The sequence below is a fragment of the Micropterus salmoides genome, unplaced genomic scaffold (genome assembly GCF_014851395.1).
Source record: "Micropterus salmoides isolate LMB-PRFRI ecotype aquatic unplaced genomic scaffold, ASM1485139v1 Ms_hic_scaffold_7, whole genome shotgun sequence".
Classification (NCBI taxonomy): Eukaryota; Metazoa; Chordata; class Actinopteri; order Centrarchiformes; family Centrarchidae; genus Micropterus; species Micropterus salmoides.
The window spans coordinates 29376547-29399720 of NW_024044459.1; the positions used below are offsets into that span (position 1 = coordinate 29376547).

Consider the following 23174-nt stretch of genomic DNA (forward strand, 5'->3'; position numbering starts at 1 on the left):
ACTTTATACATCTAACCCATGTACTTTTGTGCGTGTGCTTATATAAGTACCAATGATCTACCCAGTAGTATACAAAGTATCCACATAGGCTATGATAGGCTTCACAATGACAAATTACAACATTAAAATGCTCTATCTATTTGGTGATTAAAAGCAGAGTAATATAATATTGTATAATAATAAAACATGAAAAGAGCCATTCTGCATAATAAATAATTTTTCATTTAATCTTTTGAGTACATTTTGCTGATAAATGGCCTACTTCTTTATTTGCAATTCAGGACCTTTTCTTGAGATTAAGTATTTCTAAACTACGCTATTTCTACAGTATTTTGAAGAAATATTGAATGCTGAAATATATATGCGGGTAGTCTGGGTGTCCTCCTCCAGAGGATTTTAAGCATTAAGCAATTCACTTCTTGCATTCTGGAGAAATTTTCTGCACCAATTCATGGTTGACATGTCTTTATGGTGACGTTAAAATCGCATAACTTCCTGTGTTCATCTATCTACCTTTCTGTGGCTTGACGCTGTTCTGAGTGACTGGGCTCTGACGTAGGATTCATGCATTTTAGGAAGAGATCAAATAATGTTGTTGTTTTACGCACCCCCCCCCCCCCCCCCCCAAAAAAAAAAAGTGATATTGAGGGAGAGACAGCAGATTTAAGAGGAAAGAAAAGACATTGTGATGCAACTTCTTTGTTTACTGAGTGACATTCAACAGTCCAACAATACATCACTGAACTCTTAATGTTTAGAAATCTATAGACATTCTACATCAAAAACAGTCTGAGCTCAACACAGTAGGCAGCATGGTTCATTTATCAAACAATATCTGCGGTTACTGATACTGTCAGGAAAATATTATTAGCCTGAAAATATAATTTATTCCTGATGGCAGTAAGACTACGGACAGTGAATCATTCATGAGGACTAAACTGAAGGTTTGTCTTTGTCCAGTTCACAGCTGATCTGTCAGAAATCATCCCAGTTTGTGCACAGCTCCACTGAGCCCTTGGTGTAATGACCACATGTATTGCTGTCCAAAGGGTGCTTGACCTGAAATACAAAAGGTAAAGTAGATCTATTCACTGCAACAAGATTATCACAAAACAAAAAATTATAACCTAACTGAACATGTCTTACTTTGGGAATAACCGGTGGGTTTAATGTGCCTTTACAAAGCCCGTCCCAGTTGAAACCTTCAAACCATCTGAATAAAAACAGAGCATCACAACCTATAAAAACATTTTGTCTAAGTACAGGTCTTAGTGTTGTTCTTCTGTATAATAAATCTGTCTTACTTGTGCTTCTGAATGCCCTTGGTCCCATTTCTCTGACTGCCCAGCCTCTCTGAGGGATTGCTCCTTGGTGATGGAAAGCAAACAAGAACATGCAAATAAATAAACTATAAATTAATAATCAAATTGTGTCATTCAAGGCATGGCGTCACAGCAGAGTTCGTGTCCAGTATGCCTGCACCATTTCATTATCTGCTGATCTGTTTGTGTGTGTTGGGGCTGGAAGAGGGGAAATACAATGGTGGGTGGATAGAGATGTTTCTTATGTGTGAAAAAGCACCATAAAATAACTACAAAACATTAGCTATCGCATTATAATTCATGGGGTGTCGTGAGGAATATTTACAACACCTGCACAGTTTCTTTATGAGACAGGATGCACTTTTGCTGATGGTTTTTGGGAAGTCAATCTGATCAATACCGCAAATGGTTGCAGTAAGAATCTTCATCGGGTCAGACCCGCCAAATGGGAGTCTGGAGAGGAAAAAATTAGACTATCATCATCACTTCAATCTACAACTGGAGAAATGAGCTAAAAAAAAAAGTAGGGCTGCACAAAACTGTAAAACTTACCCACCACTCAGAAGGTCAAACACAAAAACGCCCAGTGACCAGAAGTCTGCAGATTTGTTATGGCCTTTGTTTAAGATGATTTCAGGTGCCATATATCCTAGTGTACCACAGAATGTCCAGGTTTTCTGGCCCACTTCGACCCTCTTTAGACATCTGGAGCCAATCTACAAAAGGCAGATATATCAGAAGATTCACAGTTGCCTTTGGTAAATTTCAATTAACTACTCAAAATGTGGACCTAGGTTTGTAACCAATTATAGTACCAATTTGGCATAACCATGCTTATCCAGAACAACATTTTCAGGCTTGACGTCTCTATAGATGACACCTCGACAGTGAAGAAAAGTCAAGGCCTCAACAACACAAGCTGTGTAGAATCTGGTGCTGCATTCATCCAAATATCCTCTGAAACGATATGTGGAAATGCTGATTTAAGCATCACAGCCAACAAAACAAATGTGTGATGTAGACAGATGTAAGACTTCACACTCCTGTCAGACTTAAAATTGCATTGTGATGCAAGCTTGGCTACAAACACACACACACACACACACACACACACACACACACACACACACACACACAAAGGTAGGACTACACAGAGGTAGGACTATGAATACTATAAAAAAAAGAGCCTTGCATCTTAATTTTCTTTAGTCCAAAAATACTTACTTATCATTGAGTAGGCTACATAAATCTCCACCAAGACAAGCTTCTGTCAAAATGTATAGGAACTCAGCGTCTCTGAAGGTTTTATGTAGCCTGTGATCGATAAAAATATTGCAAAGTGTAAAAAATCATTTACATATTATGTCTTTAAAACAATCCTAATTAGATAACTATTGAAGGGCAAACACCTGACTATGAATGGACAATGACTCTCCATCAAGATGCGCCTTTCTCTCAGGATGTGCTCTTGTTGACCGTTGTTGAGGATAAGCTTCTTCTTAAGGACCCTCATGGCAAAAAGACACTTGATGTTGCTCTTCAGTTGCACCTTACAGACGTGGAGATCAATAGATTACATTATAGAAACATGGAATCTCAAGGAGGCCGCGGCACAGGGGGTCTGTGTCAATGTGTGTGAGCTGCTATGAGATCAACCCTTACCAGGTCTACGTGACCAAACTCCCCAACTGCTAGACTGCAAATTATCTGGAAATCACTTAAGTTGGAAGATGAGAGGAGTTCAGGATCCTTGTCTGACCTGCTCGCAAGGAAAACAGAGATGAGCTTATATCTTCTTTTACAGGCGCAAATCACATGTAGTTGTTGTAGAAAATAGTGTTGTAATGCTCCTCACTCGCTTTTGGAGTCATGGCTTGGCTGCTCCTTGTGACTGCAGTCAAATACCAACCCGCCAATGATGTCTTTAAAGGTCCTGAAACACAGAAGCATATGAATGTTCTCCAATTCTCAATTTAAGAGCATAGTATAGCAACCAAATCATTTTTTTCCAATGCAGTGAATTTTATTAACACAAAACATCCACTTACTCTCTGTCTATGAACAAGCATGTGACTTCACCAGCAGCGATCACATTCGCAGTCCGAACATCCTCTCTAAAGACAGAGCGAAGCGAGTATCATAAGAAAATCACAATGTTATAAATGCAAACACAACATATAAAAAAGAAAATCATTGATCAAGCTGACACAAATTACACTTTATACCACCATGTGCAGTTTTTAATAAACGCTCTTGAACATTCTGCGTAACCTCATCTGAAAGTGTGTTATTTCCTCCTTACCCCCACAGAGCTTTTTCTCCAAACCACTGTCTCTCAGAGAGCTTAGAAAGGACTATCTGCTCTTCATGACATGGTTTCTCTTCTGTCACTTTCACCTGGCAAATCCAAAACGAGAGAGGAAATGAGACAGAAGTAATGCTTGGGAATAATATAGAAATGAGCCAAAGTCAATAATCACCATCCAAATGCAATTTCTAAAGCTGCGATGACATTTTGTCCCCCGCAATCTAAATCTTTTTCTCTGAAAGCCTCATTTCATCTGTGCAGCAGGCAGAGAGCATAACACTTTACCTGGCCTTTGCTAATGATATAAAAGGTGTCTCCTGTGGTCCCTTGTCGTATGATGTAGTCACCTTCAGCGTAGTGTGCCTGTAGAACATAAATGGCAGATGGAGGAGCAAACAGTGGAAAATCAAAACAAAAGAGGATGAAAGGAGAGCATGTTATAAAGATGACGGCTGGTAACAATGAAGGATTTGTTCTGATTTCATCCTAACACCTGCTTGTTAACTGCTACGACGCAAGGGAAAGCTGAAAATAGAAAAGGACTGCCTGTAAACAATCAATATTTACATGCGTTCCATCTGTGTCCACAAATAATCTATTGGCTGGATTCTGTTTGAAGAACAAGTGATAGTTACACATCACTGTGCTTTAGATTTTAAGCACTTAATCTGTACCTCCTCCATGAGATCAGACATTTTCATGATGACATCCTCTGGCAATGAGCGCAAGAAGGGAACGCTGCAGACACACAGGTACAAGGAACATGCTAACATAACATCCACAATGACAGCTTTGAAAAGGGTTTGATTTCATTTTCACACAGTTACTGGGTGCCGTATTCAGAAACATATCATAGGAGTGTTGATATTTTGTTCAGGCCTAAATACAGCATTGTGGTCGCAGTATACAAAATAGGTATTTAGCATAATTACAATTACAATTATAATATCAAGAATTGGTCTGTATATAAAGTAGCAATACAAAAGCGGGTTTGGGCAGATATAGGTCTCTCTTACTCTCTCCCCTGTAGAGGAGCACAGCAGCAGATGGAGGGAAAGAGAAAGAGCGGCAGCAGCATGCCAGAGGCCGGGTCAGAATTATACAGAGCTGTTAGGTGTTCTCACTTGTTATTTTTCAAATAAAACAAACCTTTGTGCTGCAAATTGAGTGTTTATTTTACAATATATTGTAACAATTAGCTTAGGCATTATTTCAGAGTTTAGTAAATGTCCCTAAAATCATTTCAAGGGGCATTAAAAAAAACTCATGTAGCCACTGCACTCTATATTCTTATTTCTATCCAGAAGCTGAACAACAGACCATATGTGCTCATCCTATCTAAACACATATGTGGTGTTTAAAACAGGAACACCGTGATTCCCATTCAACAGTCTATTCATGACAGGACAACATTTAAAATAGATTTTTTAAATGAATATGTCAAGCATGATAATACAAGCTAAATGATTTCTCAATAAGTAATCACATGAATATTTTTTAATTAATCAATACTATTTCTTAATCCCAATTCAATCATATTACTTCTTAACCTCATTTCATACAAGGTAGGTTGAGTGTGTAATTCTTTTCTTTCTTGCAATTACCTTAGGGTTTCCTGGAAATGGATGTTTTATGTCATCTTGAAACTCCCATTCCCTGCTCCCAGAAGCAACAAAACCAGCTCCAAATTCACTCCTTTTTCTCTGCTAATCCACCAAAAAGAGTGTTTTTAATCAAATTCAATGGCATAGAATTTAGAAGAGACGGTAAGAGACATGCCCCTCCAAATATCGACTGTGACTACGGAATTGTCCCAAGCAATCATTTTGAAAACAATCAAAACAATTAAATTTAACCATTGCTGTACATCGGTGTCTAGTAGCAATGTATTTGGTACACAAATACCAAATTGATGTGTTTTTTTAAGTTTCCATTTATTTCTAAAAAAAATACTGTTTTTATTGTTCACACCAACAGTGACATGAAACATTTGCCCTTGCTTGAAGGTAGTAGAATACAAAAGGCTTTCTGGGCCTGCTCTATGTCAATTGAAGTGTATCAGTATCATGTTCACCTGCTAAGCAGCTCCACTGAATGAGAAAGGCTGTTGAGACCACTCTGCATAAGTATGGTCTGGAAGCTCTTGCGGTCAATAACCCATAGCTTGCTGTCCTCTAGAGCTGTAGATCAAAAGACAGAGGCAGAGGAAGAAGAGGAGCTCAGGTGGAAACAGTAACAGTATTGAAACAGCTCTCAAAGACAATGTAGTTTGTGAAGGATGTGGATGTGTAATGCAGGATCAGCTACAGCTTAAAGAGCAGACAGCAGACCAGGACTCTATTAGAAAAGCTCATCATGTAGAATAAAATGAAATGTAAGTGCTTCATTTCCTTACAGAGAAGGACTTTTAATATACATCTAATCTGATATCCTAAACTATTATTACCCTCTTTCTTTATAATAGAGCTTGAAAGAGGGTTTTATAAATTAATAATGAACCATATTGATTGGTTCACTGAAGCTTCCTGCAAACGGAAGTAGATATCCTCTAGACAGTCTAATTAGATCCACCATCTGATGATATGGTGCTTCGGTGATATCTCAATTCCCACATTTGGATATACCCCATCGGTTTTCACTTTAGCACCATATGACATGCAATTCAGGGCTTTATTTAGATCTGAATGCTGTGTAGGATATTTTTAAAAGGCAAAACATTGCTCTCAATGGAAGATGTCCTGCTGTATATCCTTTGCCACCCTGAACTTTAATGGTCTTTCAATTGCATCTTTATCACTGTCTCAATCAAAGAGACCACACAAGCACATGCCTTATGGATGGTCGCAGATGGCAACAATGAAAAAAAAAAACTAATTTCAGGTCAGGAAGGAGATAAATAGAGTGGGCCCTGAACAGGTCCAAGGGAAGGCCTGACAGAAATGGACATGAACACAACATGGAAGGACAACAGACTGCCAACATGAGCTGAGCATTGTTACCGGAGGGCAGACACATAGTAAAGAACAATAAATTAGAAAGGTTGACTGGTGGCAAGATAAAGAAAGCAATAAAAAAATTAGGAATGAGATGCTTAGGACCAAACATTTTTTTCTATTTAGACTAATCCTGGCCATTTCCACAGCCTATTTATTTGTGAAACCAGGTCAGACGCACGAGGCGATTGCTGAGAAGGTTTCCCCACAGGACTCTGTGATCAGATGCTGGAAGGAAATGACAGTACATTTTTGTATTTTCTAAAGAATATCACAAATTCATTCGGCAGTAATGTATATATGATGCAACCACGAGAAGAATGAATTGAATACAAACTATTTCTGAAAATGTCATTTACAAAAATAAGCCTAACCCTTGTAGGGAAGAGATGTGGCAGCAGGGTTATCCAGTGTAAAGAAGAAAATGTTTTAAATTCCGCACCTCTCCGAGAAAACTGTTTGAGGCTGTGGTTATTTAAGATCTCAAAAGGCCTTTGATTTTAAATTCAACAGACGTCTTCAATCTGTCTAAGACCACTGCTAGAAATATGCCTGCTTGTGATATTCTCTCAAACAAGACTTATTTATATCCCCATCAAATCAGAATTAATTACACTGAACCTCTACACGTGTTATGGTGTGATAGATCTCTAGCGATATCTGCATGCAAGTATAAAACCAAGAAGCCAACACAGTGCTTTGCTACCTGAGACAGAGTAAGTGTGGGTGCAGTTGTAGAGCAGAGCCAGCTCTCCAAACATGTCTTCTGGCTCAATTGTGAGAACCTTCAGTCCGTCTTTAGTCACATCCAGCCTCCCTTCTGTTAATAAACACACAGCCAATGAAGAAATATAACACGTACACAGTAGGACTGTTACTTGCATGTGTTTTTGTGTCAGGATATGTAGAGAGACTGTCAAGAACCTTCAGCTGTAGTGTTTAAACAACAGATATGCAATCATCCTTGAGCCAAACAAGGCCGGCACCTCTCACTGGTTAGGATGACAAGAGGAAAATGGGGACTCTCCATTACCTGTCACATTACAAATGCAGCCAAGAACTCTGTGGACATTTAATCACTGATGAACTCTGCAACCTGGGCAAAGAAGAACATCGTTTCTCCTGTATTTTGTATCAAGTTGACATTTCAACACAAAACATCAATGTGGGTCACTTGTCATTCCCCCTGTAGAGGAGCACAGCAGCAGATGGAGGGAAAGAGAATTAAACAGGGCTGTTTGCTGTTCTCACTTGTTGCAAACTGAGTGTTTAGTTTTACAATAATGTAACAATAATACATTATTTCAGAGTTTTGCAAATGCCCCTAAAATCAGTTCAATGGGTGAAAATAACCCTCACATACTAAGTGACAGCCACTGCACTCTAAATCCTCTACAGGTGCTAATTCCTATCCAGAAGGTGAACAACAGACCATATGTGTGTTTTCATCCAGTCTCTGTTTGTAAGAATTTCTTTCTGAACACAAATGTGGTATTTAAAAAATGAAAACTGATTCTGTCCTATTCAGCAGTCATTAAAGGACAAAAGTTAAAATAGATTTATTACTATGATACAAGTACAAGCATTTTTTTCTCAATAAGTAACCATATCAATAATATATTATTTCTTAAGCCCAATTCATGTTATTTCTCATTTCATACAAGGTTGAGCGGGGAATTATTTTCTTTCTTGCAGTTACTAGGGTAAGTGGTAGCACCCAAAATGGATGTGTTAACATGCCATTTTCTGTTCAAATTAGCCCCGTTTACAGGGTGTTTTATGTCATCTTAAATGGCCATTCCCTGCTCCCAGGAGGAAAACATTTGCTCCAATTCTCTGCCAGTCAGCCAAAAACAATAGTTTAGTAATTTAGTGGGGACGGTAGAGGCATGCCCCTACAAATATCCAGTGAATACTGAATTGTCCCTAGCAATAAGTTTGATCAAAACAATTAAATACAACCACTGTTGTGATGGCACAAGTGCCTCCTCTCTTCTTGCTCAAACATGCAATTCTCACATCACTGTGTGTTGAGAGTGGTGTCAAATTTCTATTGAATTGAAGTATGAGCCAGCTGTGAGAAAACTGATACACACAGATATCTGACTGTTCTTAAGCACCTGTCATCGCAAGGAAATGTTAATAAATATCCTCAAGTATGATTAATGCTAATGACTGTAAGAAGAGAATGATTTACCTTCTAAAACATAAGCCTGCGCCCCGTTGGTCCCCTCCTGAATGACATAGCAGCCTTGATTGATGGTGGTGGGGTACATACAGGCCATGATGGCTTTGATTTCGCCTTCGTCAAGGTTCTTCAACAAGTAGTTTCTCAAAATTGCTGCCTGAATCAGCCTCTGAGACCTGAGGGCATGAAGGTACGATTTAAGGGTAAGTTATTGAATGCCTTGAATGCAGTGTCATAGTCTTGTTTGAAAATTATAAAAAATATTTATTGATTCTGAGTCATGCGGAAAAGAGGTCAGTGAGTTTTGAAAATGTGAGAGACCGATTTTATAGATAGAGCAGGTGGGAGCTGAGGGAACAAATGTGTGCTCTTACTCCGAGCTTTTGTCACAGCTTCTGTGTAAAACCAAGGCAAGAGTCACCGGGTCCAGGATGAAGGGCTCAGAAATGACTGTTTTCCTTTTGGCTCTCTGCTTGTCTTCAGTTTCAGTTGAGCAAACTACAGAAAAAAGGGCACTTTAAGTCAGGTTCAAGCCTTGTGCTACCAATTGATGCTTTAAAAAATTACATTTGAAAGCACAATGTTCTGTATAATGTACCTGCACTGGCTGCAGAGGGTCCTGGGAGTGGGACAGTGGCTCTGTAACGATCCAGTTCTTCCTGCAGTCTCCGAATAAGTTCATCCTTTGTATCCAACTCCAGCTCTAACTCATCTATTAGTGTGTCCCTCTGGCGAAGCTCCTCAATCTTTAGCTGCAGGGCAAATTGGAGGTCCCGAAGTGTACCCATTACCTGGAAAACCAAGGTGACAAAACGCAGCAAAATATATCTGTTTCTACAAAAAAAAAACATGCGCATAGCATACATGCATATAGAGTGGGTCCAAATACACAAAATTTCTGTTTCTCTGTTACAATCTAAGTTTACTCAAAGCTTGCCCTTCTCTAATTCATCTACATTTCTAATATTAATAATATAAACGGAGAATAAATAAGGTATAATGGCTACTTGGATTAGAACACATGGGGGAGAGTTTGCTGTATATGCTTATTTATCTCCATAATTGCTTGAGTTATGTAGACAGACAGATACAAGCAGGCAGGTACAAAGATAAATACAAGAGATAGATATAGATAGATAGATAGATAGATAGATAGATAGTTGGTCAAGTACAGTCCAATGACACAGTTTCCAATACATCCTTCTTTGCTCTGAGGGCATGTAGTACTTCTTGCAGTATTTGATTTTGTATAGGAATCTTCCATGTACAAATGCATTATAGATACAGAATGCTTGTGCAGTGCCTGTATTTCTTTATTTTTTCTTTCACCCTATGAAAAGGGAAGACATTTATTTAAAAAAGAAATGTTTTCAAGGGGTTTTCAAATGAGGTCATTATAGACCATTTAATAAATCACACACACTTTATGTCCCTGCAGGAATATGCTACCTTCCGCGCCCGGAGACACGCACTGATAGTAGCCTTTTGTAATGCATGACTGAGTTTTTAACGGAATGTTTGTAAACACAGATGATCTGCCTTGCAACACATAACGCCATATAGCCTATTGCATTTCACAAATCACACACACGCACAAAGATCACTTACCACCTGCTGCCTGTCTGGCGTTGTGGGAGTCTTCCTCACTTGTCTTGAGCAGGTTTGTCCTTGTTTGGCAGCAGACAGTCCACCCGACAGGTGCAGATCTCCTCTGTACCCGCCCAAGTGAAAGATGCTCCTCTCTTGCTCCGGGCAGGCTTTGCACAGACAGCAGGCAATCACATGACCAAGACAGTGGAGACCATGCGGGAGGCTGGAATGAGAAATGCACAGGCTGGATCCCAATTGGGTCAGAGGGTCTTTGAGGTATTTCTGAGCCCAGGGGAGAGGTGGGTCTCCGGCAGACTGAGCGGTGAACATCAAGCATTTTATGCTGTGTGGACCGATCAGAGGTTTATACTCGTCCACCATTGTACCTGTACACGGCAAATTGCCTTATCCTGATAGCCTATAGTTGCAAATTTCTAAAGTGACCGTCACACTTTCACGGAGATGTTTGATTTAATGTAAACGCCTAGCCTATAGCCTAACAGACAAAAATTATGCTTCTGTTGTGGTAGGACCACAAGTGTAGTGTTTTCATTTGGTCTGATGCAAAATGTTGGGTTTTCACATTAAAACATTTTGAAACGATGATTAGCAATAGTCACAATGGCTAATGGTTAATGCAAATAGTTGTAAATAATTTGGAGGAAAATTAAGACACAGGCCCCATAGCTTTGTTCAACAGAATGAACCCAAGCAAAGACATAGACAGATCATCTGAAGTCCATTTTATTTAAGCCTTCATAGGCGGCTTAGCACCAGGGTCATTATGTGCTTCCCAAAGATAAACAGGTTAGAATGTGGTCTTAGTTAATAGGCCAATCAATAATTAGAAAAAACTAAGCTAGATTGTAATAATATGTTTTTAAAGGTTGATCTTTGTCACTTTTAGACTCCAAACTCCATCCAGTGTTATCCATCTTTAATATTTATTTATGGTGTGATTATCTCGAGAAGAAGAGAGAGTTATTTTTTAAGGCAGCCATACGACCCTCCAGCCAGTAGGTGGCAGTAGCGTCACCGGAGAGCAGCAGCAGCAGCAGCAGCAGCAGCCCGCATGCTGGAGATGAAGATGGGCCACTAACAAGAGAAGAAGCCCTGTGGCTAACTTGAGCTAGCTAAGTAACTTGTGTATAATTTGTGGCTGAACCTTTGAAGGTACTGTTGTTGTGTGGTTGTGTTTTGTTCAAACCGTCGTCGAAAATGATCCTTACCGTGAAACCGCTTCAAGGAAAAGAATGCAGTGTGCAGGTAAGTTGAGCGAGATAGCTAACTGCTCCCTGTTATCTCTCCCTAATTCGCAACATTAGCTAGCCTTTACAGGCAAGCTAGCCGACTAGCCGACATGGTGGTCCCGGTCCTGTGACATGCCGAGCTGCCTTTTGGATGGAGCAACCACACAAATGATGCTTGAGTCTAAAAAATGAGGCTGTCAGACTCCACACAGGGTTGCTTAAATTGAGCCATTGTAGAAACACTCAGTTATGAAGCGATGTTAACTGTAGCTAGCTACCTCCTTCAAGCACAGCGGTGCTGAGTGGGACCTCTGTAAGTCCTTATTTGGTGCGTCTTGTAGGATAGGGAAGTCACAAAGCAAACACTTTAACAAAAAGAAGTATCGTTATCTTATGAAAAAGCTTTATAACTTAGCTACTAACCTAAAGATACTATCGTTACTTGCCCTACTCTCAACAATCTGTGGCGTTATTATTTGCTCATAAAGGCCAGTCACAGCCCCAGTTTGTGCCTCATGTTTTAAAATGATAACGGTACCCTATGGGGCACAAAAGGGGCCCCTGGAGCGCAACTTTATCAGCATTGTATGTGAGGGTAGGAACCACTGTTTTTAATATGATCAGTGTGCTGCTGCAGTAGTCTGTGGTTTTGTGTAGTTAAGTAATAAAGAACAATATTGATGTCAGAACATGTTTATACAAAAATTTAGACCATAATCATCTTAATTTATAAAGCATTTTTCAAAACCATGTTACAAAGTGCTTTCACAAAAGCAAAGACACGGTAAAAGCAGGAAGAAACTGTTTATAGAAACATAAATAAAATCAGGAAAGGCTCTCCTGTGAAAGTATGTTTTAAGAAGAAGGGATTTAAAAGGGTTCACTGACTCAGCTGCCCTGAATTCCTCGGGCAGGCTGTTCCAGATCCTCCAGGCCCCAACTGCAAACACTCTGCCCCCTTGAGTTTTCAGTCAAGAATCTGGAAGAGACAAAAAACCTCTTCCTGATGTGGTAGTGATTATATCAGATGGGGAAGTACATACTGGACAAAATTTTGTATTCAACAGAAGAGAAGTGACTCTTAACCCTATTCTTGTTAAAATGTGTCAGTTATAACGTGCAATGTTTCTCCTAGCTCTGCTATGAAATTTAAAAGTAGCATGTCAGTGGTGCGTTTGTCACTTTTGAAGAGAGTTGAGTTTGAATTCCTCATTAGTTGTCGGTTTTATGTAAAGTGGAGGCAAAGTAAGAACTTATGAAGATTGTCTACACTCTTGTGCAGTTTGAATACTCTTCATCTAAACGGAGAGAGATGCATTTTGGTCGTATCGTGTGAGTTCATCACTGTTGTTGTTCTTTCAGGTGAATGAAGATGAAAAGGTGTCCACAGTGAAGGAACTTGTTTCTGAACGTCTCAACATACCAGCAAACCAGCAGCGGTTGCTCTATAAAGGGAAAGCACTTGCAGGTAGATTTACCAACAGTGAAATGTTACATAACCTTTGTGCAGAACTGTAATTGCTTGAATCAAACGTTTACATTTTTGATTACTGCATACTATGTTACTTTCCTCAGATGAGCACAGACTGAGTGATTACTCCATTGGTCCAGAGGCTAAATTGAATCTGGTAATCCGTCCAGTGGGGGAGAGGACTGGAGCGTCGGGGACAGCAGCCGCTAGCAGCAGCGGCAGCTGCAGCAGCAGCAGCAGCAGCAGCAGCAGCAGCACACAGGGAAGAGTGTGGCAGACTGTGTCCACTATCCTTGCAAGACACTTTAGTCCAGCAGATGCAGCAAAAGTCCATGAACAGCTTATTAAGGTATTTAAATGCAGCATACCTGCACTCATACTGCTGTTTTAAAATTTAAACTGGATCCTTAAGTCTGAATGCGTCTTAATAGATCAAGTCTTGTCCAAATATGGCCAAGAAATGCAGTCTTTTTTTGCCCAAATACTGAAGTCATAACCAGTTTATCATTTTGAAGGTTGACTCCTTCTGGATCCCACGATCCATTAGGTGAAGGTCAGTTGCATTCAGAGACTCATGGTCAACTCGTAATTGGAAAATTATGATTTTTACCGAGCATGTGATATTTTAATAAGGTTTTAAAAAATGTTTTAAAAACACAGTACAAATAACAAACATCAAGAAACTCTTTACAAAAGACGTACAATAAAATAAATTATCAAAATAATAAAAGAAAAAATTGCATAATCAGCCATGCGTCTTAAATAATAGTAGAATGCCAGAATTTCCAAGTAACATAGAGGCATGTTGTGCTACCAACACAAGCAAGGGTCAATTCTCATTACCTGAATTTAGATAACCAGCATGTTTTCCCTATTTGTCAATATAGTAGTTTCACTTGATTTGATTGATTGTCTTCTGTGAATAAATATTACTTATTTATAGGCCTTGTTAATGGAAGTTATGTGGATATATTAGAACCTCACAACTTGTACAGTAACTCTGTTATCTTGAAATTTGTCCCAGTTTGTGGTATTTACAATTTGTAAAATTTGGCAAATTTCTTGTGATAAACCTGGAACCCCACCATGTACGATCTGCTAAAATAAGTTCAGTAGAATATTTTTTAACATGGCTGTTTCTCAGTGTTTGTTGTTTTGTTTTTCTTCAAGGACTATGAACGGTCACTTCGACAACTTAGTCTCGACGACATTGAGCGCTTGGCGGGAAGACTGCTTCATCCTGACGGCGAGGGCATGGATACCTCCTACATGGACTAAGAATGTCTTGCTGGAAGTTGCTTATTGTGATTTGTCTTTTGAGAGGTGCTCAGTGCTTGGAGGTGCATACAGTGTTTAGAGTGTGAGGCATGGAAATACAGTGTCTGTTTTCTTACAGAGAGCCCCAGCTGTGTGCCTAATCAGTGGCTGAGACAGATAGCATTGACTGTTGATTATCTCAGCAATAGGGCTTTCTTATCCACGACCAAAGAAGTTGGATAAGCAAAACATAAGCCTCTTTTGAATTGGTCCCCGTTGTTGATTTTTGCAGTAATGACACAAGACCTGATCACATAATATTTTAATACAAAGGAATCCATTTATGCTGTGGGTTGCGCATGATCTCTGGCTGCTAAAAGGGGGACACTAACCTCTACTGGAGGGTATTTGTTTGTAATGTCTGTGTTGGATGATGACCATATGTGAGAAGGTAATACTGGTTTTATTTCGTAACTAACTGATGTTCATTGTATGATTTGTAAATATTCTGTTTATATATATACATACATTAAAACATGAGGGGGAGACTAGGCATACTGTGTTGTGTTGTATTTTATGTGAAGTTAAAAAAGTCTAAAAAAAGATTGTAATGAAGGTTTATCTGGGAAGTTTTAAAAGTATTCAGCATAACAATTATAATTATTATATATAAGTTAAAAAAACGAAATAAAAAGATAGAGGCAAGCGGGTCTTACAAGGCGGGACCTCACAGTGCGTCTTTTACGTGTCAACCAATAAGGTGTCGGAAAAATGCTCATGAGTCATACTTTATGACCAATCAAATTGACGAAGAGTAATGCGGGTTCCGCCTATTGAGTAACCTGCTGTTATGTTTATTTGCTGCTAATTTTGGATAAAGGTTGGAATAAAATGCTATGTTTTTGACACTTTCCCCTTTTCTACGAACAATGAAGGACAGACACGTTGGATAAGGAGGCATATTATTTTTGTTGAACATCGGTAAGGTCATAATGGAGCAGCGGTTGTTCCAACGGCTAAGCTAGGGTTAGCACAAAGCTAGCATAAGTCGTTCACTTCCTGCATTTAATAATTAGCTTTAGCGAGGCAAAATTAGCAGGTAATACCTGTGCTGCTACATCATTTGTTGCCATGTAACTTAGAAGTTTGGTCAGTGCCGATATTGAGAGAGTAGATCGTTTTCAATTTGAAAACCATATTTAACGTGTGATCTGCGAGGATTTGGCACAGTGTTGGATGTATCTGATGTTTGGGCGTTACACCTCCTCTCATCAGGACCACTTTTACCTTTGGTAAAGCAATGCTGTCTTCCCAGGGAAATAACCATCGCATACTTGTTTATTTTTAAATATATTTGTCATTTGTGTATTTGCAATCGCAATAATTCAACACAGTGCCCTGTTTTTGTGTTTCTTGCTCAGAGTAGAATGCAGTCTATTTAATTCTTATGGGCGTTTGTGAGTAGTATTTTCCTAGATAGTGTTAGTCTAGTGTCAGTAGGATTAACGTTAAACGTCACCCGAGTTACTGTCTTTCTGTCTATTAATGTTTGCTTTATTTTATCAATTTAGTAAGCCACTCTATTGGAAGGATGGACAGTCTAATTCCCACCATTAACCGGCTGCAGGAGGTCTTCCTCACAGTGGGTGCAGAGATCATACAGCTGCCTCAGATTGTCGTGGTTGGATCTCAGGTCAGGCAGGAAAGAAACACAATGATAAGCTTAAGTATAAACTTGACCATTATCTGTAACTTTTGCCCGAACTTCGCTGCCATCATTAAAACTGTAAGGTCTCTGATTTGAGTTTGAGTTTTTTGATTTGATCAAACATTGAATATGTATGGTTAATGCACACTGATGGAAAATTGCTTAACTGCTCTCATTATGTGCCATAACAGAGCAGTGGAAAGAGCTCTGTATTGGAGAGTCTAGTTGGACGGGATTTCTTGCCTCGGGGATCAGGAATAGTAACAAGACGACCTCTCGTGTTGCAACTTATTAATGTTGCCCCTCTGCAGGAGAGACTGAAGATCGAGAGTGGTACCTACACATTTATTCATATTTTAAAGTTTAAAGAGTTGTATTGATTATCCTTGAAAAACGCATCAATTTATGATATACAGAATATAAGTATATTAAAGCACAGGAAGTTTATTATTTCTGTCTTTGCATGGAGTCTGTTTGAAGTAATTGTGTGATTAACATTTAGGCATAGCGCTTTCACTCACTGTTTGATTTGCAGCTACTCCTTGTAGAGCCTTAGTCTGTCTTTGCTAACATGCAGTCTTTCTTCCTCTTCTTATTCACTGCTTTTTCAGGGAATGGGTTAAATCAAAACGCCCAAAACAGCTACACAGGTCTCTGTATATTTGGACTGCATGGACTTGACTTTGTTTTTTTGTATTGTCTTTGTAGCCTCTTCATTTCTTTTGTGAACTCCTTCATACATGTTTGTTTGTTCTGATCTTCATCTGTCAAGCATAATATAAGTCCATTTAGAATATTTTCAATTTTCATTATTTCTCCCCAAACTGAAAATCTAACTGGAGACATTTCTGTAAAATGAATAACAGTTACTCTTCTGCATTTGTTCAGGTGTCAAAGCTGAAGAATGGGGTACATTCCTGCACTGCAAGAACCAGGTACATTTATCTGAAAGATTCAAATGATGTGCAAGCAGCCTTTTTCCTGTATTATGCTGCGTCTATTTGATGCATCATTCTCTCGTTGTTTTCGACAGATATTCACAGATTTTCAGGAAATTCGTCGGGAAATTGAAGCAGAGACTGAACGCAGTTCAGGTGACAACAAGGTGAAAGGAAAGCTTTGATGGAAACTCAGTGTTGCCATAAATGTAGCTTTTTACACTGCATACATGATGTCCTTTCCTTTTTTCATACCTTCCAGGGAATCAGTCCTGAGCCCATATATTTGAAGATTTTCTCCCCTAAAGTCCTTAACCTCACCCTGGTTGATTTACCTGGAATTACAAAGGTAAACACAGCCACTTGATAAGGATGTTGATTTTGTTTCATGTGGACAAACACAATGGTACTACATCATGATTAATGCTGATGATTGCACTACATATCTGCAATCACCAGAGATTCACAGCAGCACTCCATCTGTGCTGTGCTTACAGTAACACTGGCTGCTCATTGTTGTTGCCTCAGGTTCCTGTTGGGGATCAGCCAGAGGACATTGAGGCTCAAGTACAAGAGATGATCTTGTCCTTCATCTCCAATCCAAACTCCCTCATCCTCGCAGTGTCCCCTGCCAACTCTGACTTGGCCACCTCTGATGCACTGAAATTGGCTCGTGAGGTTGATCCAGATGGTAAAACATTTTTTATACAGGCGCCTCTCAGATTTCATTTTAATTTTCCTTACTGCCTGTCGGTGCTTATTATATAAGACGCTTCAAGTAGAAATACATTTTAAATTATTAATTGTGCATGAAGAACACATTATGCTCAAGTCATTTTAGGCTATTGGACCCATCAGTCTTGTGTTGCTATCATGGTGCACTCTGAAGAATGGATTGATAGATGATGAAAATCTGTCTGTAGTAAATGTCTGTGAGGCTGCTCGGCAAAGGCCTGTTGCACACTGTGATAGTGTGCCAGTTAGGATATCTGTATCTGGGACCAAATGTTCCCCTGCTGGCTTCACTCCTGCCTTATTTTCAGCTGCTCTTAAAAAATATAATCCAAGATCTTTGTTTGTGTGTCTGAACTGTCTGTCAGGTCGTCGAACACTGCTGGTGGTCAGTAAGCTGGACCTGATGGATGCAGGGACTGATGCTCTGGAGGTCCTTCTGGGTCGAGTCATTCCAGTCAAACTTGGGATTATTGGTGTAGTTAACAGGTTTGGAATAATAAATTATTTTCTTTTATTGTAGCTATGTAATGTTTTTAGCTTTACAATACTGCAAGGTGGCAAGTGGTATATCCTTATAACCTTGACCATCTGACCCCCCCCCCCCCATTGGTGATCCTCCTAGGAGCCAGCATGATATTAATACCCAGAAGACCCTGGAGGACTCAACAAGGGATGAACAAGCCTTTCTGCAGCGCCACTACCCCTCACTCGCCTCCCGCGCTGGCTCCCGCTATCTGGCCAAAACTCTCAGCAGGCTGCTCATGCACCACATCCGGGACTGCCTACCAGACCTCAAAACCCGAGTGACCGTGCTGAGTGCCCAGTACCAGACACGGCTCAACAGCTATGGCCAGCCAGTAGAAGACCACAGTGCCACCCTGCTGCAGATTGTCACCAAGTTCGCCAGCGATTACTGCAACACCATCGAGGGAACAGCCAGATACATCCAGACCTCGGAGCTGTGAGTCTGACATCTCTACAGCAGCAGGGTCTTTGTTGAATAGCAAATGCTTTTATGATGAAAGCAGCCTTTGTTGTTTTAGTAAACCATCTCTTTATTTTCTCAAGTTGTTACCTAATTTATCACTTTTGTTGCACAACTCAGCATTTTACTTGCATTGGTTAACAATGTGTGTCATGAGTGTAATGTCCTTGGAGTAATGTAATTCTAAATTGAAGTGGTATCAGCATTTTCTGTCGGCACCTTCATTTCTACAGCTCTCATACCACAAGGCGATTAATTCATGTAAATATGTAGGGAGCAAATATTGACCTTTTTTGGTTGACTGCATTTAATTTTGGTGCAATTAACATTGCTGACACACCGCACTGAGAAACAGCATTGGTGTCACAGCTGAAACCTTCTCTTCCACAGCTGTGGCGGCGCTCGGATCTGTTACATATTCCACGAGACCTTTGGCCGCACTTTGCAGTCCATCGACCCGCTGGGAGGACTGACTGAGCTTGATATCCTCACTGCCATCCGCAACGCTACGGTGAGCTTCTCCTGACTTCTGTTTGTGTAATTTGTTTAATTCAAATTCTTGTCAAGTTCTCTCATTTGAAAGAATAGCAGGTAAATAGTAGAGCTGGTGTGTGTGATTTGCCCTGCAGGGTCCGCGGCCAGCACTTTTTGTGCCTGAGGTGTCCTTTGAGTTATTGGTGAAGCGGCAAATTAAGCGGCTAGAGGAGCCCAGTCTGCGCTGTGTGGAGCTGGTTCATGAAGAGCTGCAGAGGATCATCCAGCATTGCTCTTCCTTCAGCACGCAGGTTAGCCCAAAGATGTTGATTGACTTCCTGAAAACAGAGTAGCATTGATTATGGCAGCACCATGTTATGAAAATATGTCTTTGTGTTTGTAAGGAGCTTCTGAGATTCCCCAAACTGCACGATTCCATTGTGGAAGTGGTGACTGGATTACTGAGGAAGCGCTTGCCGATAACTAATGAAATGGTAATCCACAGCTTAGCTAAGATGATCTTTCATACTAATTATATGAACTAACAGCCAAGTCCTATTGATTGCCTGAGGTGTTCTGCTTTTTGACTTTTAGGTACACAATTTAGTAGCAATAGAGCTCGCCTACATCAACACAAAACATCCGGACTTCACAGATGCAGCACAGGTCTCTGCATCTGTCAACAGTCAGCAGGTAGTTATTTGTTTTTTACTGCAGGTACTAAAATTAAGCATTTATTCTGCTAGGGTTAAAAAGCAGAAGTTGTGTTCTGTAAAGCCATAACCTAGGGTTTGCCTGATCAGTGTACAAGCATAAACCAGTTTGTTTTTATGCAAACCGATTGAACCGGCATTTGCCAATATGAGACATTCTGTCAAATTAAGAAAGGTAGCCTACATCAGCAACCTGTGCCGACGGCGCTAAATCTAACTTGCACTGCATTATTAATAAGTAATATGACGACATGATTAACATAATATGGTTGTTTAATGCTATATGAAATTACTTTTTTCTGATTCACTTATTTCTCTGGCTGTTGTCTCTCGTCTGGTCTCTCCCCCTCTAGAATTACGGCGCTGATTAAAATAAAAACGCTCTGTCAAATTTTTAAAATTCTCTATAATTTCTCGGTTATATATCGATTCATAACCGGTTTGATATCTGTTAATACCGAACTGGTTTGAAAATGTTTACATCAGCCCAACCCTACATTAATCATTATGTTTCACGTTCAAACAGTACAGCCCCCTCTGACTTCCTCATATTTCTTGTTGTCAGGCAGAGGCCCTTGATGGAGGGAAGCACTGGAAGAAAGAGAAGTTTACAGAAGAGCAACCCCCGGCTGCAGGCTTTGGCAGCCCCAGCAAAGGCCAGGCCATTAACCTCCTGGACACAGTGAGTTGTGGGATTAGCAGTAGGACAAAACACTTAGTAGTGAATACATCGCAGACTGTCAACATTTTGCTTTCCCCTCTCTGCAAGGCCGTGCCTGTATCCCGCAAGCTGAGTGCAAGGGAGCAGAGGGACTGTGAAGTCATCCAGCGCCTCATCAATTGCTACTTCCTCATTGTCCGAAAAAGCATCCAAGACAGGTTTGGATATAACATGTCCAGAGCACCTGTGGGGCACACGCCCATTTCCCCTTCTTTTTCTGTTGTTGAGCTCAGTTGTTCTCATGCTAACTTTGTCTGTGTGTCCACAGTGTGCCCAAGACAGTGATGCACTTCCTCGTGAACTTTGTAAAAGAGCATCTGCAGAGTGAGCTGGTGGGTCAGCTTTACAAGCAGCAACTGCTGCAGGAGCTGCTCATTGAGTCACAGGACACGGCACAGCAGCGGACCGAGGTTGCTCAAATGCTTGAGGTAAAATTGGCTGAAGCTTTTGTTCTCTGAATAGGTTCTGAGCATCAAGAAAAGCAAGTCCCTTCTCTTTTTCTTTTATCTGCTATTTGAAGGCCAGTGAATTAACCACCTTCTATTTTTTTTTTTTTCCTTCTTTCTCAGGCACTCAAAAAAGCCAACAACATCATCTCCGAGATCCGGGAGACCCATCTGTGGTAGCCAGAGGAAACGAACAATTCCCTTGTCATAGGACAGCTTTGAGAGTGTGAGAGTGTATGTGAGTTTACAGCCCAGAGAGTGATTGTGTGTGAGAGTGTGTGTGTTTGTCTATGTGTGGCAATACCACAGTTTTCTCATGGACCAATGACTATAGCACATTTATATCTACTTTTTTCCCATTAGCTGTCGCCCCGACCAGCATACAGGGGCTGTTACTTTTCACTGTGAACGTGTGTGTAGTGACGGATTTTAATTAAACACTCAGGCCGAAAGTGTTATTGCAAAGTTGAAATAAGAAAGACAAAGCTACGAACAAAATCTTTTTGTGACAAAATGTTTGTTGGGTCATAAGATTTTTGCTGTAAATGTTAAATGTTCATTATATGTGGAGTATTTAAGTTTGGGTGTTGTTCACATTGTACATTTCACACTTTCCAAACACGGGGTTTCCTCTGAGCCCGTTCAGCAGGTGCTAAAATTATGTTATATTACATATGTTCTTATTTGATGGAAATGATGTGAAAATTCATCTCAATCAGTGCTGTCTGCAATGCAACACTGCAGACAGACCCACGGACATTTGTAGAAATTACTGGATGAATGCATATTGTTTTTCCAGCTCAGTAGTGCTAATCAATATCAGGTTTATTTACCCGAGTCATTTACATATCAGCCCATTTATACTGTTAACTGTTGCACTGACCTTCTAGTTATATTCTCTCTGTCTCTCTCGCTCTCTTTCTCTCCAGATGGTAGGACTGCAGTATGCAGTAGCTTCTCCTTATTTCCTCGAAACCAATTGTTCATTGGCTTCCGCTGTTAATAGTACAGAGAGATAAGATAGTTCCCTATCATGGTCCCTGCAAAGTAGTAAGGATACTGCTCCAGGTATAAGAGTCTCATTATGTGGATTCCTCCTGCATGCAGTTTCTTGCAGTCCCGACTGTGAACTTACATCTCAAGTAAGCTTCTGTGCCAGCGGTCATTTCGTTGTGTAATATTGCTTGATGTGAAAAAATTATTAATCTTTTTCCATCTGTTCCTGACTTAGGTTGTTGTTCAGACAGATTCCTCCCCAAAGTGCTATAGCGATTGATGTGAATCTCTTCTCTTAGACAAAACAAATGGTTATCCTAAAAAATAGGCTTTATCAGGAAGACCTGCCTTAACGGGACCATCAAACAGTAATTCTTCTAACTTCTTCAATGTGATCAGGGAGTGCACACAACATCGTGTCAGTCTGGCTTTCTGAAAGCCCTGTTTAAGATTGCATGAGTGTTTTCTGTCTGCATGTGTGAAGTAATGAATGGCTGAATTATGTATATTTTGTATTATTTAAATGCGTATTATGATCATGTGTCAACTGCCTCTGAGTTCTTGCCTGCCAATATTTGTGATACGTGTTTACTGAATGAAGCCTGTTGAGATTGAAGGGACTCATTAAATCCTAACAAAGGACACTGCACAGTTTGTTTGGATGTTATTGACGACATGCAGTTATGGCAATTGATCAGTTTTCATAAGCTCTTTTTGTCTCCCACAGTCCCCACAACAATACGATAGATGTCATTAGACTGTGCTCACTTTATAGATCTCAAGTAACTGAAAAAAAGTCTGTTCAGTCAGATGAATCTGTCACAGGAGGAAGACAAAGTGCCCTGAAGGGTGACAACACACACACACAAACGCACCATAACAGTGACATGAGCACCGGACTTCAACCCTGTTTTCTTTGTGTTTGACTCCAGACTGCACCAGCTGCTATGGAAAGAGCTACATAGGTTGAAATCCCACTTTAGAATCATCCGCTCCCATTTAGATGATGGATTATTTGCTTTTGATGTCAAGGCAATCCCAAATTTAACCTGAACAGAGGTTCAGAAGTGAGATGATCG

The 23174-nt window shown here is 40.1% G+C and overlaps 3 protein-coding genes across 5 annotated transcripts; 2 read left to right on the forward strand and 1 right to left on the reverse strand.

Moving 5' to 3' along the window:
- Positions 1 to 689: 689 nt before the first annotated feature.
- Positions 690 to 10680, reverse strand: prkg1l (protein kinase cGMP-dependent 1, like). 2 transcript variants are annotated; one of them, XM_038702426.1, is made up of 20 exons: positions 10420 to 10680; positions 9410 to 9602; positions 9186 to 9309; positions 8821 to 8987; positions 7330 to 7443; positions 5705 to 5810; positions 4305 to 4368; positions 3916 to 3993; positions 3625 to 3719; positions 3371 to 3436; positions 3178 to 3255; positions 2985 to 3081; positions 2732 to 2871; positions 2547 to 2636; positions 2138 to 2279; positions 1875 to 2038; positions 1653 to 1775; positions 1305 to 1367; positions 1147 to 1213; positions 690 to 1059 (listed from the first exon to the last, which is right to left on the reverse strand). In XM_038702426.1, exons 2-20 carry the CDS (start codon positions 9597 to 9599, stop codon positions 976 to 978), a joined length of 2052 nt encoding a protein of 683 aa, XP_038558354.1. In that variant the 5' UTR covers positions 9600 to 9602; positions 10420 to 10680; the 3' UTR covers positions 690 to 975. The 2 variants fall into 2 exon arrangements, with proteins under 2 accessions (XP_038558354.1, XP_038558355.1); XM_038702427.1 differs by lacking the exons at positions 5705 to 5810; positions 7330 to 7443; positions 8821 to 8987; ... (1 more) ...; positions 9410 to 9602; positions 10420 to 10680 and adding an exon at positions 5235 to 5694.
- An 804-nt stretch (positions 10681 to 11484) lies between these two features.
- Positions 11485 to 14932, forward strand: ubl4a (ubiquitin like 4A). The gene is made up of 4 exons (XM_038702431.1): positions 11485 to 11667; positions 13014 to 13119; positions 13227 to 13471; positions 14293 to 14932. The coding sequence occupies exons 1-4, from the start codon at positions 11620 to 11622 to the stop codon at positions 14398 to 14400; spliced, it is 507 nt and encodes a 168-aa protein (XP_038558359.1). The 5' UTR covers positions 11485 to 11619; the 3' UTR covers positions 14401 to 14932.
- A 147-nt stretch (positions 14933 to 15079) lies between these two features.
- Positions 15080 to 22742, forward strand: si:dkey-32e23.4 (dynamin-1-like protein). Of its 2 annotated transcripts, XM_038702429.1 has the most exons (18): positions 15080 to 15360; positions 15951 to 16072; positions 16279 to 16420; positions 16699 to 16737; positions 16976 to 17022; positions 17121 to 17192; positions 17288 to 17374; positions 17554 to 17716; positions 18126 to 18246; positions 18383 to 18721; positions 19136 to 19256; positions 19375 to 19530; positions 19624 to 19713; positions 19814 to 19912; positions 20498 to 20614; positions 20702 to 20811; positions 20922 to 21081; positions 21223 to 22742. In XM_038702429.1, the coding sequence occupies exons 2-18, from the start codon at positions 15971 to 15973 to the stop codon at positions 21277 to 21279; spliced, it is 2022 nt and encodes a 673-aa protein (XP_038558357.1). In that variant the 5' UTR covers positions 15080 to 15360; positions 15951 to 15970; the 3' UTR covers positions 21280 to 22742. The 2 variants fall into 2 exon arrangements, with proteins under 2 accessions (XP_038558357.1, XP_038558358.1); XM_038702430.1 differs by lacking the exon at positions 16699 to 16737.
- Positions 22743 to 23174: the final 432 nt, after the last annotated feature.

What these genes read in the sequence shown, in the direction of transcription:
- prkg1l (XM_038702426.1), bottom strand. Translation starts at nt 9,599, where the DNA reads ATGGGTACACTTCGGGACCTCCAATTTGCCCTGCAGCTAAAGATTGAG. An exon ending in GCAGGCTTATGTTTTAGAAG is followed by an intron (nt 7,444 to 8,820) that starts GTAAATCATTCT and finishes GTTTATTAACAG; the next exon opens with AAGGGAGGCTGGATGTGACT. An exon ending in ATATCATTAGCAAAGGCCAG is followed by an intron (nt 3,720 to 3,915) that starts GTAAAGTGTTAT and finishes TGGATTTGCCAG; the next exon opens with GTGAAAGTGACAGAAGAGAA.
- ubl4a (XM_038702431.1), top strand. Translation starts at nt 11,620, where the DNA reads ATGATCCTTACCGTGAAACCGCTTCAAGGAAAAGAATGCAGTGTGCAG. An exon ending in GAAAAGAATGCAGTGTGCAG is followed by an intron (nt 11,668 to 13,013) that starts GTAAGTTGAGCG and finishes TTGTTCTTTCAG; the next exon opens with GTGAATGAAGATGAAAAGGT. An exon ending in TCCATGAACAGCTTATTAAG is followed by an intron (nt 13,472 to 14,292) that starts GTATTTAAATGC and finishes TTTTTCTTCAAG; the next exon opens with GACTATGAACGGTCACTTCG.
- si:dkey-32e23.4 (XM_038702429.1), top strand. Translation starts at nt 15,971, where the DNA reads ATGGACAGTCTAATTCCCACCATTAACCGGCTGCAGGAGGTCTTCCTC. An exon ending in TTGTCGTGGTTGGATCTCAG is followed by an intron (nt 16,073 to 16,278) that starts GTCAGGCAGGAA and finishes GTGCCATAACAG; the next exon opens with AGCAGTGGAAAGAGCTCTGT. An exon ending in TGCCGATAACTAATGAAATG is followed by an intron (nt 19,714 to 19,813) that starts GTAATCCACAGC and finishes TTTGACTTTTAG; the next exon opens with GTACACAATTTAGTAGCAAT.